The sequence below is a fragment of the Serinus canaria genome, chromosome 1 (genome assembly GCF_022539315.1).
Source record: "Serinus canaria isolate serCan28SL12 chromosome 1, serCan2020, whole genome shotgun sequence".
NCBI classification, from domain to species: domain Eukaryota; kingdom Metazoa; phylum Chordata; class Aves; order Passeriformes; family Fringillidae; genus Serinus; species Serinus canaria.
The window spans coordinates 82,137,517-82,153,723 of NC_066313.1; the positions used below are offsets into that span (position 1 = coordinate 82,137,517).

General features: G+C 37.4%; 1 protein-coding gene across 5 annotated transcripts in view; it reads left to right on the plus strand.

The window, feature by feature from the left end:
* Window positions 1–3,062, plus strand: part of OCA2 (OCA2 melanosomal transmembrane protein) — a 183,982-nt gene extending 180,920 nt beyond the window's left edge. For 4 of the 5 annotated variants that reach the window (XM_050979330.1, XM_050979327.1, XM_009085383.4 and 1 more), the window contains one exon: window positions 2,454–3,062. In XM_050979330.1, coding sequence (XP_050835287.1) covers window positions 2,454–2,541 — 88 coding nt within the window. In that variant the 3' untranslated portion in view covers window positions 2,542–3,062. The remainder of the gene's footprint in view (window positions 1–2,453) is intronic. The other variant, XM_050979348.1, reaches the window with a different exon arrangement.
* The last annotated feature ends 13,145 nt before the right edge of the window (window positions 3,063–16,207 follow it).

The following is a 16,207-nucleotide window of genomic DNA, read 5'->3' on the forward strand; positions in this document are numbered from 1 at the left end:
AACAGCTGGCTAGCCAGGAAATTATTTTACTTATTTTTGGAGGGTTTTTTCCCCCAAAATAACTCCAGGAGAAGCATTAGCTCTTCTGTTTTACAATATAATCAGATTGATCATAGTTTAGTGATTGAAGAGTGATCCAGATCTTTCAAGAAACAAGTAATTCAAAAGCAAGGGTCTGACCAGTTGGATTGGAAAACAAATAATACTTCTCTGCAGTATATTTATGCATGTTCATAAAAAAACCAAAACTCTTCCACCTCCCAAAAAATCCTCCAAATGCATTTCAGACTTTTCAGGAAATATTTGAAAGCTGTGACAATTCTCTAACCCTTTCTAGCAATCTTTTGTACCTTTTTCCATTCACCTTTTGGACACAGCTGGCCCTTCTCTCTAATCTCATTTTTTTTTCCCAAGTCCAAATGGCAGCTTAACATCAATGCTTTTGGAGGTAGAAGAGCAATAATGATGCCTGATGCCAAAATGGCAGAAGAGGCCAGCTCACCAGGTCCAACACCCTAGAGGGATGATGAAGAAAGCATCTGGAGACAGGCATGGTGGGGACTGTCCTTCTGAGGCAGATCTTGCTGGCAATTGGGTGGTGGACACAGGGACACTTTTTGTACACAAGGAGCCAGGCCAGTTTCCTCAGAGGGGTGTCAAGGACACAGAAATGAGATCACCTGTCAGTCTGACAGTCTTCTCTTTGCACATTTTCTGTCGGCAGGGGTTTCCTTCTCATCTCTTGGATTGAGTCTATTTCTGCAGGTGTGTGAGATAAGCACACTACTGGGTTGAGTGACCATGAAGCTGGCATTATGGACAAACTTGATCTTTCCTAAATAATTCCAACATATTTTTTAGAGTGCTTGTGTTCATTAATTTCCCAGTTATTCTATGAACTCTATAGACTAGGGCTGATTATTTTTGTGTTTGCAGTGACCTTCACTGCTGGTAGAATTCCTTTCTCAGAAACTCAAACCAATGACTGTTAAAGGCACTTCTGATCTGCTGGCCACATCTCTGCCTCTGCCCGTCAGCTTTCCAGAGAAACAGCAATGGAAGAAACATCTCATGAGGATCTCATGAGTTTAGGGTAATGCCACAGCTGCAGGCAGAAAACAGATGGCAATGAGCAATTGAGAGGTTTAGTTTTCATTTTATGCAAGGGCTTCATAGCCTGAGGAAGTGGGGGCCACATTTAATGCCCTAAGACGTCTCTTCTAGCCGTAGCTTGCTAAGGGAAGGAGCTGCTCATTCAGCCAAGTTCAGCTCAGAGAATAATCTCCTCCTGTCCCCTACAAAATGGGCATCTCTTAGTACTCTGTCAGCAATGGCAGAGGGGAAGAGGCTCGAGTAACTTCCAAAGGGCAAAGGCAGGCAAAAAGGCAGAATTAATATACCCACATGTGTAAGCTGGTCTTAGTTCAAGAAAAAGAATTAATAAAATGCTGAACTTCAGACAACATTGCTGTAATTTTCTGAGTTTTATGAAAACTCTTGTTTGAATCCGGCAAAAGAAAGTGTATAAGGGTATCATTTGCGGCATGATCATTTCTCATCTCAGCTCTCCTTGTGATTTCAGTAACATAAAAAAAATGAGTGTGATCACAGCAGTGTTTTTTCACAGACTCCTGGTATCATATAAAAATGCTTTTGAATTTCAGAAAACCTCTTTCTTTTTCACAGTTCTGAAAGACCTACAGATTTAGCCATCAGGACTTGGCCAACTCCACAGCATCCTTTTCACTAGTCTGTCTCTGCTCTCTGTGTTTGTCAGTCTAAAGAGAGGTATTAAATCTGGGTGTTGCCTGAAAATCTTTTCCTGTGGTGAAAAAAAATAGGTTTTTGGGTAGAGCAGTAAGGTTTTAGCAATTTTACAAGTGCCTGGGGTTTATTTCCAACAGTCTGTTAATACTCAAGTCTGTTAGACATGGTGAGAGGTATGAAAGGGGGGTGCTAGCTGGATGTGACCCAGATCAACAGGGAACCAATTTGATGGGTTTGATCCATATATATTGTGTTTCAAAGTGCCATACCAGGAGCACACACCGAATCTGAAGGGATGCACACTTGAAAGTAATTTCTAAGCTGCATAATTTGTAAGAATTGTTATTTTACCAGTATTATTGCATGTTGTGTGCTCGGGAAAAAACCTGGAAAATGCCAACACAACAAAGCATGCAAGATTGTGAGACAATGTAAATTGGAACAGATGTTCTGAAACCAATGAAACTATATGAATTTTGACCTCATATCTCTAAGGTTGGAGGTAGAAAGGTGAGCTTGAATTTGATACTGTTATATGCTCAGAACATCTCTGCTTTTGGTATTGCTATGAACATATTTTTCACTTGGAATGTGTAGAATAATTCAAACTATCCTTGTTGTAAATTGGTTGGAGAAAAAACTATAGGATCCTTATTAATCTTTGCTTTATTTTGTTGTTGTTCCAGGTTAGGTTTCCCCATGATGATCGTGTCCTGTACCATCGGGATGTGCTATCTTCTTGTTGCTCATGTTGTAGTAGGTTGGAACTCATAGTAATTTATACTTTCAAGACTCAGATAAGCTTTCCCTTTTGTTCAATTTATATCAGAATGCTAAGAACATATATGAAAGGAAAAAGATGTGTAAAATACCAACATATGGTATCAATCAAAATGATTGTTGCATAAAATTCAGATATGGTCATTCTTAACCTTTTGTTTTATGAACAATATGGAGAATTAGACAATCTAAATTAAAAGAATCCATATATTTCATTATGAATGCAATTAGTGTGCAGATAAAAAGGAACCATCTCAAGGGAATATGCTGTGCCTGAAAGTTTGTATTGACACAATCTGAGTATAGTCACAGATGAAAAATTCATTCACAATAGCAGATGTTCAGTAATTTCTTTTTAGGGCTTCATTTTCCTTTGTCAATATATTTAGCTATTTCTATGAAAGTAATTAATATTCAACTTGTAATAATTGAAAGTTAAGCAGAATATCTGTACACTTTGAAGGATGTATCATTATCTACATTAAAAATAAACACATGTCCTGAAAATGTGCTGTGGAAGCAATTATTATTTGGAAGCAGGATTGTATTGCCCAGAGGCTTTGTTTTTCATTTTAAAGCTCCTAAACAATGTTTTGCTACTTCTATTTTTTTTTTCTAAAAATAAACTAATGCTACTCTTCTTGCAAAAGGACAATCAAAAATAGTGATAAAGCATCAGACATCTTCCATTTAATCATTAATTCACTTTTGTGAGGGAGTACTCTGAATATTTTAATAGGCTAATACACTGTATGGAAGAATGAGCTCATACTATGGCTTTGATTTCCTTATATCTGGTGCTAATGTTTTAAACCATATATATTGTTTTATATAATTGGCTGCCTCAACAGGTCAAAATTGTCTTTATGAGTATTAAGTCCATGAGGTACTCAAGAGTTCAATTCCAAATCTTCCAAAACCTTGATGGCCTTGGCCTGAATTAATGGTGGATGTGTTTTTTCTTGAGTCAGAAAAATTGGCCACCTAGTGAGTGCAACACAAGTGGGCGAGGCTGAATTACAGGAAGCTAGTAGAGATGATCAAATGTGGCTTTTGCTTCTGCTTAGTCCTTGAGGTAACCAGGTAAGTGAGAAAGAAGCAGTATATCCCCTGCCAAAGTGAGGAGATGTGAGATTAATCATGCATCCTGTTTTACTCATATATAGGTTGTACCCCTCACCAGGATTTGTTTTAAATGGGAAATGCTGAGGAGCCAATGCACATGAGGCACAGCACCCACCCCAAGCAAGAGCTGCCACCTTTCCTACTAGGTTCAGGGATAGCAGAGAAAGTGTGTGGAGCCAGAGGGGAAGAGCTGCCTCCACTGATTCCAGACCTCTCTCCAAGATATCCATCCCCACCCATGCCCAGCCCCCCAGATCAGTGAAGTGTCCTGAGGTGGGGGTGAGTTTTGAACACTGTTGAGAAACCTCCAGTTGTGCTAACAGTGACCACCTGTAGAACAGAAGATCTTCTCCCACAATCAGCATAACTTCTGTATCCTTTTATAGATACAGAACAAAACAAAACAAAAAAAATCCCACAAAACCAATACAAAAAACCTCGCCAAACCTCTGTGATAAGTCTGGATCATAACAAAAAAAACCCAAAACAGAACAGAACAAAGAATAAAGGATGATTCGGAAAGACACTCCTTCACGCAGTATTTCTGCAATTGAATTTGGCCTGTCTTACTCTCAATGCAAAGAGCTGTTTACTATGTGATTACTGGAATTCTGTTACAATTAAACAAACATTTATTTTAATCAGCTTAACACTGATCTCTGGTTAAAAATAGCCACAGGGTATTTTATAACCCTCAATATTTCTCACAGTGGGGCAATATTGGTGCATTCATTGATTGCACAAGACTGTTGTATTAAGTCCTAGAAAATGCAAAATCAGCTTCTGCTAAAGCATGACATTTTAATTTTTTTTTTTCTTTTCTGTTACATTAAAACCCAGTTTGCATGTATAAGTATAAAAATGATACTCTGTCACACAAAACAGTATGCTAATTATTTTGGTTGTGGTTTTTAAGGAATAAAAAAATTAACTAAAACCATATGCTGCTTCAGAACCCTTGAAACTTTCCTGCAAATTCTAACAAAACTGTGCTAATAATGCAATCACACTAGCTGGTAAAAAAATGCATTTTGCATTTACAGTCTGCTGGAAGGAGGAAAACAGAAATGCAGCAAATATTATGCACTTATTCATGTCAGCAAATACTTCTGAACACTTTGGTGCATGAGAGATCTCACTGGCTTCAGAAGTGCTACATCAACAGGATTCAAATGGGATTTTCTTTCTGCTATGTAACGTGTCTTTTGGAAAGAAAACAAGTAATGCACAGGGAGTACAAAGTCATGTTGATAACAACACTTTTAGACAACTGAACTTGAGTTTATTCTGCTTCAAGGAATTTTTTTTAATGACATATTGTTTTGCTGAGGATTTTCTTAATATAAACTAACTTTTCTTCCTTCAACAATCTTTTATCTTCTTTTGCGCAGCCAAGAGCTCAGTAAGACCTTAAATGAAAAAGCAAATTGAAAAAATAAAATAAAATTGTTTGTTTACACAGAGCTTTGTGTGAGTGTAATGAAAATTACCCAGGTGCTTCAGATAATTTCAAGGTAATGAAGTACACTTTTCATTGCCTTCCATTATAGTTATCAATGTAATCTGCACATCAGAAGGGCACAATTACAGTGGCTACATCCTGGACAATATTCCATAAAAATGGATGGGATCTGAAGAGTGGGTGGAGGTTGTTTTTCCAGTGAAATTCTCTCTAAATAACTAAATAAAATATTAGTTAAGTAATAAATAAGTAAAGTGTATTCCCTTTAGTACATCAAAAGTATATCTTGAGTATGTCTATATCTTTAGTACATCTAGTATATGTAAGAGGATGGTTTCCTCATTTTCATTGACATCCTATTAGGCTATTTGGTGATGTTTGTTTTAAGACATATAGTAAATATAAAGATATGATTCTCTGAAGTCTGCTTGCTATTTCTGAGCCGTGTAAAATGCAATAAGATAGCAGCATGTGAATTACAAGGCTATCAGGCAAAGTAAGCCATGCTGAGTAAAAGAAACCACCTCCAGCAGATAAGCAAGGCAATCACTGAAAGCAAGGAAAGAATCAGGGAAATACTAGAGCTTCACCAAACAGTGAGCTATGTAATAAATAACATCACTGAGAGTGGCCAAGGGTCTGCCCAGCCCAGCATCTGCCCTGGGAATTGGCTTAGCAGCTGCCTCTTTCTAAGAGCAGAGCAAACATCAAACTGCCTTCTCTGGGACCCAAAGATTCTTGAATTAGAGACAGCACCTTAAATACATCACAGCCAATGGATTGTTCTTCCACAAACTTATCCAGATCCTTGCTGAACCCATGTGAATTCAGCTGTCTCAACAGATAAACTATACATTGTGGGAAATGATTCCAGATGTTGGCTTTGTACCTGTCCTTTGATAATTTATTTTTATGACACTTCTCTCCCAATTCCTTTCCCAAGTTTTTTGGTTGAGGAGGGGTAACACATAGCCATCTTTTTTCTGAATCATGATTCTAAAGATCTCTTTTGAGTCTGGACACCATAGTCTATTTTTTCAGCTGCTATAAGGAAATGGTCTCATATCTTTGCTCATCCCCTTTTCCACCTTCCAAAGTTTCACTATGGCCTTTTTGAGTTGAAAAGGTGAGAAGTATCAATGCTAGCCAAAACACCATGGATTTACACAGCAGCCTTCTTATTTCTTCTGATTTTCCATTTTATTCCTAATAATTGTTAAGATCACTTCTTGGACTATATTGACAAGTCTGTATTGACAACTGAGGAATATATTTTTATAGAAGAACATCTTACAATAACAAGCACCATTTCCTGGGCCATAATTATTAGCTTACATTGTTTAGCATGTCAATTAAGGTCAATTTTGTTCCTCTATGTTACTTTATAACTGTTCACAGTGAATATCATAGAAAAAGTTTTCCCAGTTTTTTGCTCTTGCTAGGGCTTTTGGTAATTCTTTATTATTAATTGTGTTCTTCTGAATAACCCTTAGACTTTCACATTTAACCTTTTACTTTAAACTCTAGACCATTTAAAAATATCTTGACCATTGCAGAACCAACCGGATTCCCTCCAGATCTTCATGGAAGGGTCCATACCCCTTATACTGTGGTAGTTTAATATTTTTGAGAGCTGCTGTACTGGATATCTTTAATCTCTATAGTAACTACAGGTCAAGCCAAAATTACTTTAAAAACTGGAAATTTTTTCTTCTGTGGCACAGTGAGTTTATGAACACCTTGCTAGCAAGATGTTACTGAGCTACGAATCAAAAAATGTTTCTCAATTCTATTAGAATAATAGAACTAAACTGTAGAATTTAGAAGCAGCCAACTGTCTTGAGAAAGATATTATGATTTATTCTTTGGGGAATATGACAAGTGCAGATCACAGTTATGAAAGGAAACTTGCCTAATTGCAGGGATTTTTTCACAGCTACTTATAAAACTTATCTCACAACATCCTAAAGTTTCTGGTACCATGTCTTCATTAACACTAAGTCTAGTCCTAGAAAGCAATTCTGATTTTCTTAATAAAAGTTGAAATAAAGTGTGTTATTTCTAAGACACCTAATTTAAAATGTATAGTAAGAAATGAAAATTGCTTGACCACCAAGGAAGAGATAGGTCTCATCTAAAAGTCAAATATTATTTACATAGTATTTGCAAAAAGTTTCTTCAGACAACTGGCACTGCAGGCTTCCTCCAGTGACTCAGCATGATTTTAGATCTAGTATATGGCAACAGGACCGGGAATCAAAGGTTTTGATTTCCTGCTGTGTTGCTGGCTTCCTGTGTAAATTTTCATAGTCAATGGATTTGTTCACATTTTTGTTTCCTGAATGTATCCCAATTTCTGAAGTGCTTACTAACGATACTTTTTCTATTTGGATGCTTTGGATTTTGCTAAAGAAATATAACTGAACACATAGCAAAATATGCAGTTATATCAAACCCAATCTATTGTTTTAGATACTAATAAAAATGTGGAAACAGCAGTGTAACAGCTATCAGATGGTTATTCCCTACATTTACTCACATTACAGAATTCATAGGTTTCAAACTGCAGAAAATCAGTGGCACCTGAAGTAGACTGAAAATAAATATACTAAACATAAGTCTCTGTGTTTGTTCCAATGGGATGCCAGGAAAATTATTGGGAACCAGATCCAAAAAAATAATGAAATAGCTGAAGCATTAAATTAATATTTCTGAAGTGAATTTATGATAGGAAATCCTAGCAATTCAGAATAAGTGCTAACCAGTGCAGATTAAGCCAGCATGTTAAGATCTGAGCAATTTATTAAGGACAACTGAAAATCAACAACTGTTGGTGATTTATTGAGAGGGGGATTAAAATCTTTCTCCATAGATGCTCTAAAGGGAGAGGATGAGGGAGAAACCTTTCTTCACAGATTTCTTATTAGGGGGACATCCTGGAGCTACTCAAAATAATAAAAAGCAAAAAGGGTTTTGCACTATGTTTAAAGTTGACCACATACTGTTATTTTCTCCTTTCAGGTTGCTGTTTCAACTTTGATAGGCAGCAGTGATTCATTAGCAGTAGTTTCAGTTAGTGCTTTGCCTAATGAATCAGTAATGGGAAAAAAGCCCTCTCAAGATGTGGTCTTGGCCATCATTACTATTATCCTGGCTGGAGTGAAAAACTTGCTGTTATTTTTAAGAAAATCAACACATACTGGTTTGTCTATGGAAAAATGAGCTGCCTATGAGCTGCCTACCTGTAAAAGATAACAGGAGTATAGTTGCTGCAGAGTGCTACAACAAGCGACATAATCCAGCAGAAACCTGCAGATTTTTCTTTTTTTCCTGTTTCCTTTCATGCCTCCTTCTTTCCTCTTGCATTTATTGTCCACCAGATTTTTTACTTTCATACTTATCTGCTACTTTAAACCTTATTCCTTGATCATTCACACTCTGTTTGCCAAATAAAACTTTAACTTATTTGTTTTTCCTGCCCCACTTTTCTCTGGATGGCCGCTGTCTACTTATTCTTAATAAAGTTTGTGAGTGAGAGAAACTCCCTCTTAGTTACAACCAATTTTAAGGAAAATGAGAAAAGGGGTTATTTCCTAATGTCATAGTCTCCTTCTATTCCATAAATACACCTACTGTACTTTCCACCCTATAACCTTGTGTGTGTTTCAAGCACTGGCCATGAAGACCATTACAGACACCGAATTGAAGTAAAACAATCACAGCAAGTCTGATAGTGCTGGGACTCATGAACATAAATTGAAAACTTAAGATTTTCCTCAGGATTTTTCCTCAGGTTCAGGATGTCCTGTTTCTCTTGCTCTTTCCTGAATTCACTTTTGAACTCAGATGGCTACAGATTATAGCCAGTGAGTTCATTTATTAAGCTCCCAGAGCACCTAAGAAAAGGAAACCTGTGGAGTACACATATATTTTTCAAGATTTTATAAATAAGGAGCAACTTACCAGATAAACAGAAATATATCAAAGTTAGTGCTGCTAGTTTGATTATAGCACATAAATTATTCAGTTTTGATCTAGATTTTTAGTGGTGGTTAAAGCTGTGAGCAAAGAAATCTAATCCATGCCTTATCTGCCTTAAAGGTATGTGCATTGCCACAACCAAAGATCAGTCCATGATCTCAGGAAACACATAACTGTTTATTTTTAAGATCTGGTTGGAAAAACAACTTGGAGGATTAATGTGGGCAAGCACTCTGAACTCTGTGCAAAATGTTTGTTTGCAGATCCACCAGGTCTGGTCCCAAGCAGTGTGACTTGACTGGCAATAATTTATGAGAGGAAATTTTTCTGTCTTGATTTTGTGAAAATGGGAAGAAATATTATTGTCAGGCTGAAGAAGGATATGAATAAATGTATGGTGAGTTTTTGTACCATACCAACTGAAGGAAGTGAAGACTCCAAGGGTAATTTCCTTGAGCTCAAAGACCTCAGTTTACTACTACATATGATGTAAGGTATGCACATGCACAACATGGATGTGACTGCAAGCAAAATCTTGTCAGATCCATTCCAGATAATAATTATTGTCATTATAGGCACAGTTTTCAGTGTTGCCAGTAAATAAGGCCACCCAACAGTTCAAGATATTTGTCAAGAACAGGATTTAGGGAAGATGAATATTAAACACATAATCATGCAATCCTTTCTCTTGCAATAAAATACTTCCTCTATTCTTGTTTCCACTGTCAGATTGGAAAAATAAGTAGGTGGTTAGATTTTCTCCAAAGCAGGTTAGAGCTGGAATTTTGTTTCTAGATAAGTACTCCAATTTAATGTAAATATTCTGTATTTACAGAGAATTTAATTTTTTTTGCATTTTAATTGCTATAAACACCTTTAAATAGCAACAAAATCCAGAGAACATCTGTTATATATCCTGCATAGAAACGGATTGGAGATTTTTAAATATTTAAATTTGTAAATATTTACATTTTAGATTTAGCATTTGTTGTAAGGGTTTTTGAAATATTTACAGTAATTTTCCCCTGATATAATAAATTTTGCATTCATTTTCTGTGGTCCAAATTAGAAAGGATTTTTTTATTTTGTTGCCCATGTGAAATATCTGTCAAACTTGGCATCTCTGCCCAGGAAAAAAAATTAAGAGTTAACCCATCAATGAATTTTTCTATTGATGAGATAGATCTATGTAGACAATGTCTATACTTGCTGCATACACAAACATTGAAAGAGGCAAACACTCAGGAGAGGGAGACCACCAAAATAAAAGTTACACAACCAAGCTTAGGTTTGTTCCTGTGTGTTTTATAGAAAAAACAGAGCCCTGTACACCACCTTTGTGATAAATGGCTGCAGTTATTCTCTTTGTGCACTGTTGCTGCAGAAGTCCTCCTTGGATTTCAAATGTCTATGTTTCTTTTTCTATTTTAATGTTTAGTAAAGATATCACAGAAAACTGGACCTTATACAAAGCTCAGGTAGGTTCATGTAAAACATCTCCTCACAACCAGATTATGAAGCATATGTTCTTCAGAGAAAGTCCTTAATTTGGAAAGTATTTAAATGATATTTTATTTCTAAAAAGATGTCCGTGTTCTTAACTGCTTTCCTGAACTGGGGCTTAGATTGCATATTTAAGGTTATTTATCTTGGTTCTACTACTCTGGCCTTCATAACATGGAGAAAGGGAGCGGGTTTGTCCCTGAAAAAGTGCTGAACTACTGAAATGTTTGTGTAATTGCCCTGTTTGTACATTCAAATCTGAACTTGGAGGTTTACAAAATGATGTGTCCTCTAAGGGCAAGTGTTTAATAATGTAAACCTATCTGTACTGAGAAGTGGGAAGAACATTCATATTTATTTGTAGAAAAGCCTTCACAAAATCTTCAGAAATACATGGGATTGGTGGCAGTGAGGGCAGTGAGGGAGCCAAGTTTCAGGGTGTCTGGGAAGGTTCGGTTTCTCAAAAAAAGTGCAGCTGAGGATAACAGGTTGTTTGATAAAGATGGTATTCTTATTATGTTAATAGGTTTTGTGCTAAAACAAAATTAAAAATCTGCATTAAATGCACAAATCTGCATTAAAGTCCTTGGTTTTGTAAACAGGCTGTCAACAACACTTTTTATGTATTCACATTATGTTTTGGCTTATTATTCTTAGGAAAACTGATGCCAGTTTGCATTATGTTTGATGGTGGAATGCTAAACACATCTCAGCGATAGAACATAAAAGGATTCATACAGTTTTCTCCTCTATAAGGCTAAGCAAAGTATTTTTGTACCACAAATACACATTTAGCATTTCCATATGCTTAAAAATAGAAGTCTCTTCGTGGCAGGAGTTAAGCAACCCTGAAGATGCTGCATCTTGTATCACAGTTCAGAGGATGCTAGCGAAAAGGGATAGCAAAGAGATTTTTTTATGCAGCAGATGAAAAATGAGAGTTTTCAATCTCCATGCCATTAAACAGGGCAGTTAGAATCAGACCTGCTCTCTTTTCTAAATTCCTGGTTATTTGGTGCCTGGCAGCTGGGTGTGAGCTCTTCACTTCTCTTGTCGTTGTCATTATTATGTCTCTGGGAGGTGAATTAATCAGAGCTGCTTCAAACAGCACAGCAGAGATATTTACTTTTGTAACTGAAGGATGACAAAGCTCAAGGAAGAAAACGAAGGAGAGGGGATTTCTTCAGCCTTGCTCATGAGGCAGACTTACCCCTGAGGATGGAGCCATTGATTCCAACATGAGACATGTCTGTACCTGTATTTTGATGGCTCCTCCTCACAGAAGAACTGCTTTAGGACTACTCGATGAATTCTTTTGGCATGAAATGGAGCAAGAAGTGGGGTTTTGTCATTGGGGGGCATTCAAGAACCAATTCTGACTGGTAGCATGAAAATAACACCTCCCTTATATCATCCTGAGGGTCACAGATCCCAGTGGCTTCTTAGTTCAGCTTCATTTCACAGTGAGTTATTCTGTTTTGCTGGAACTTTATGGTTAGTCGCTGCTTTCAATGACAACTGGAAACATCTGCTTGGGGCAGCCAAGGGGGCCATTGTAGGACCAAAAGCAAAAAACAGCCAACACAAGAAAAGCTCCCTGGAGAAGACAGATGCAAGGGAAGCACCAATAAACTCCTGGCTGCACAACTATCTCTGCTTCCTGGAAAGAAATTATTTGCATCATTTTGGCTACTGGCAGGACCTGTTCTTTGTTGTTGGTGTAGTCATAGAGGCCAGTGGGAATGGGATGAGGCTTCATGGCTGTGAGCAACTGTCAGCAATGGTGTCTTGTATGGCAATTTCTCTCCTGCTGCAACTGATATGGATGGGGAAGGGCAACTGAACCACAACCAAAAAGCCTGCAGGGTACCTTACAATTGTTTATGTCATTGCAAACACTGTTAGGTGAGGTTTAATGCTTATTTTGTGAAAGCATAGGTGGTTGTGCAAAGAATTCTCTTGTCACCCATTAAATCTTGTGCATAATTGTCTGTTTCTGTGCATGCATTTAGGAACAGGTCAATGAAAAGAGTAGGTAAAACCAAGGAGGTGTGAAGGAGTAAGAGAATACTGTCATATAAGGATGGTCTGTACCCTATGCACACATTAAGTCTGGAAATAAATCTAGCAAGTGTAATGTGCACAAATGAATATGAGCTAGGTAAATATGTTTGTGGTAGTACTTTCCTTGCACAGGATTTAGTGTAGTCCCTACCTCATTGTCATTCTCCTTGTAAGAGATATTATGGTTCTATTATGTTTTTTTTAATTCTAATTCTAACATTTCTGAGCAAACTAGAATGTTTTGTTGTTCAGCGTTTTTAGATGAAAACCTGAAGTGCTCCTGTTAGAAATTTTTGCGAACTGCTCTTTTTCTCTCCATGTAGCAAGGTTTTTTGATTCCTCTTGTCTGTTTCTGAGGAGAAACCCTCCCAAGTCTTCCAGCATCTTTCTCACATGTACAGAATACACAGGTACCTCTTTAATGTCTCCTAAAGAAATGATCCTATAATCTAGTAGCTTCAGAAGTGTTGTAGATTTGTGCTAATGTTAAATGAAACTACACCTGGAAACCAAAAAAACATGAACAGAAATTGAAATTTAGTCCATTTTCTAGAAACCAAGAAGCTCTTTTGATGGAATATGCAAGCCAATATAGTAACATAAAGGGACTGATGGCATATACATCTACAGATAACTCACAAGAAGAGTCAGAGAAATTTGGCATATAGAGGTCAGCTTGGAGGTTATCTCTGAGGTTACCCTCAAAGGTTATCTAAGAGGTTACCCTTAACAGTATCACTTCTGTGACCCAAAATGCAGAAAGCTCATCCTGTATTTTCTGCCCAGAGAAACCCTGGCTAGCGAATCTATTAAGCCTGCGTTATAATGCATATGTTTTTGAGAAAAAGCAAATGAGATGTAGCTCTACTTCTACCCACATCTCTGAGAAAACATCTGGTTAGCAAGCTGATGGAAGCAAAAAAATCTGTCTTTCCATCAGTATCTTTAATAATTAAAAGTCTCCTTGCTACTGCATTGGCATACACTCAGCTCTGTTATTAATGAGCTTAACTCCACTGATTATGCTTTGTTGTGGAAATTTCTGTAATATAGAGACCTCTCTGGCTCTGCTGGACTGGGTTCATTAATACATAATATAGGGAAGTGCAACCCTATCACCTTTGAAATTGACCACTGAAGATCTTGCTCCAGATTCCTGGATCAAGACTGGTGTCTGTGATGATGCACCTGCTCACATTAGAAATAAAACTGATGCTCTCTATCCACTTGGTATGAAAAAGGATACAATGACTGCAGCAGCTCTAACTCTGATTTCTGTTGGTTTGTTAATTGTGATAAATTGATATAAAAATCCCTTTCAGATGTGAATACACAGTAGAAAAAAAACCAATTAATTAGAATTTGGATTAACTGAGCATAAGTGTTTATTGAAGGAAGTGGTCCCTGCTGCTATATAGAAAGCCTCAGTCCTCAAGAGTCTGTGACTAAAGGACACCAGACTGAATCACTTAAGTAGTTGTGCTGTCAGTAAACATTAATGAAGCTTGCTTTTGCATACTAATAATAGAGACTCTGGTCTCTATCATGCAAATCTTTATTATCCTCTGTCTAAGAAAGAAATCCAGCTACAAAAAATATTAGTAGTAGGAAGGGATGAGCATAACAGTTGCTGCTGTCCATCTGCGTGTGAATTATCTGGCTTATCTGATCTACCGAGATGCCCTTGGCATGCAAGCACTGGTTCAGCCAGCTGATATCCATCGTGCCTCAAATGCAGTGTAATTGCCATGAAACTCAAGAGAAAGGAGGATTAGTTTGTGCAGAAGTCTTGTTCTCTTTGATATGATTCATAACTGCACCTGAAAGATGTTCACAATATGCAAGTAGCAGGTTACCTCCCCAGAGTCCAGCACTGACTGTGGTGGATCCCTGCACACGTGTGGTCAGGTATTTCTGCCATCTGCTTTGGACCTGAGCTGACATGCAGTGAAGAGGACTGAAGTTAGAGCCCAAAGCTTGAAGTCTTCCCTCAGAACTGTAACTGTGTGTTGCAGAGGAGGAAATGAAATTGCCTGAACTGACAATAGTGTTCTCTGCAAAGGAAAGAGTATCCTTTCATCAGAAAGCATGCAGTCAGAGTCTGTATCTGAGGCGTCTTGGCATGAGAGGATCCATGCAGGGACTGGAAACTTTGGTTTGAAAGGTGAATTTATTGTTTGATTGTACAAGTGAAACCTTTCTGCAATACAACTTAAGGCTTCATTAAAAAGCTTCTCTGTGGCTACTGCTGCAATTCCTTATCTCTTTATTTTCCAACCTGGGTGTTACTTTGCTTTTGTGGCTATTAGCTGCATTCCTGCCCTGCAGATTTTCCATTTCTTTTATGAATATGGCCTACTGATACCAACACATTAAGATCTACAATGCTTGAGCAGTAGCAAGGGTTTTATAAGCCAGGAAAGAGAAGCACAGATAGTCCCACTTTGATGGTTCTTGCATTCTCTTTGGAAACATTTGTGTGTAGTGCTTGACATCAGAGTACCAACCTTTTAGAGTTTTCACTAATTCATTCCAAAGAGGCATTCCTGGATTCACAGTTTTAAATTAATAGTGTAGGATGTGTTGCAGCAATATGGTATTTGTGTACAAATATTCAGCAGCTATGATGAAAATTAATTCCAGGATGAGATTAATCTACATATTCATCTTCTTCTGTTGTGTTCAAAATGGGAAGCAAGAACACTAGAGAAGCAAAGTTAGATTAGCTCGCAGTGTATGAATATTCTGGGCTTGATTAACTGTTTTCAAGACTACTGTTCTTCAACAGAAAAGAATCACCACAGCTTTGTTCCTCTTATCTTGTACTTTATAACAATGCTTGGCTTTCACATGTCTCCCTGCAGCCTGGGATTTAAATTTATATCTTTTTCTCTCTTGACAGTATTTGTCTTCCTTGCCTCATTGGTTCCAGATAATTATTTATACCAATTTTACTTTCAGGCTTTCATACACTTGACAGCTTTGCCTACAGGGATATTTTCCTGGTTTCCATACAGTTCCATAACCACCTGTCTGTTTTTGTTGAGATCAGGTTCTTTAATAATTCTCCCATACTGACAGTAAAGGTAACTCATGGTACAACACTTCTACAGACCACACTTTGGGGTACTGCCAGTCTTGAGCCCTGTGCACTTCAGAAGTGGAGGCATTTTTACTCTCCTGCCCCCATGGGGGAGCACAAACTCTTTTAGGGACCGTGAAATTGAAGTTTTAGCACCACAGTTTTTATTTCAATTCTGTGTCAGGAAAGAAAGAAAGAATTTGGTTCTTCATGGAAATGTTCCTATTACCACTTAAATGCTGCCATTGCTACAGCAAGAGCTATAGATCTGATCACTTCTAATGCCTTGGTGACAAACACAGCACTCAGATCCTTATAATTCTCAGTCTACACTGTAAGGAACATTTAGACTACAAAATAGATGTCCATCTATTGTCTGCACAATGGGCAGTTCCAAGGAATTCTAAACAAGTCAAAATAATCTCTCTGGGAGTTTTCAAGTT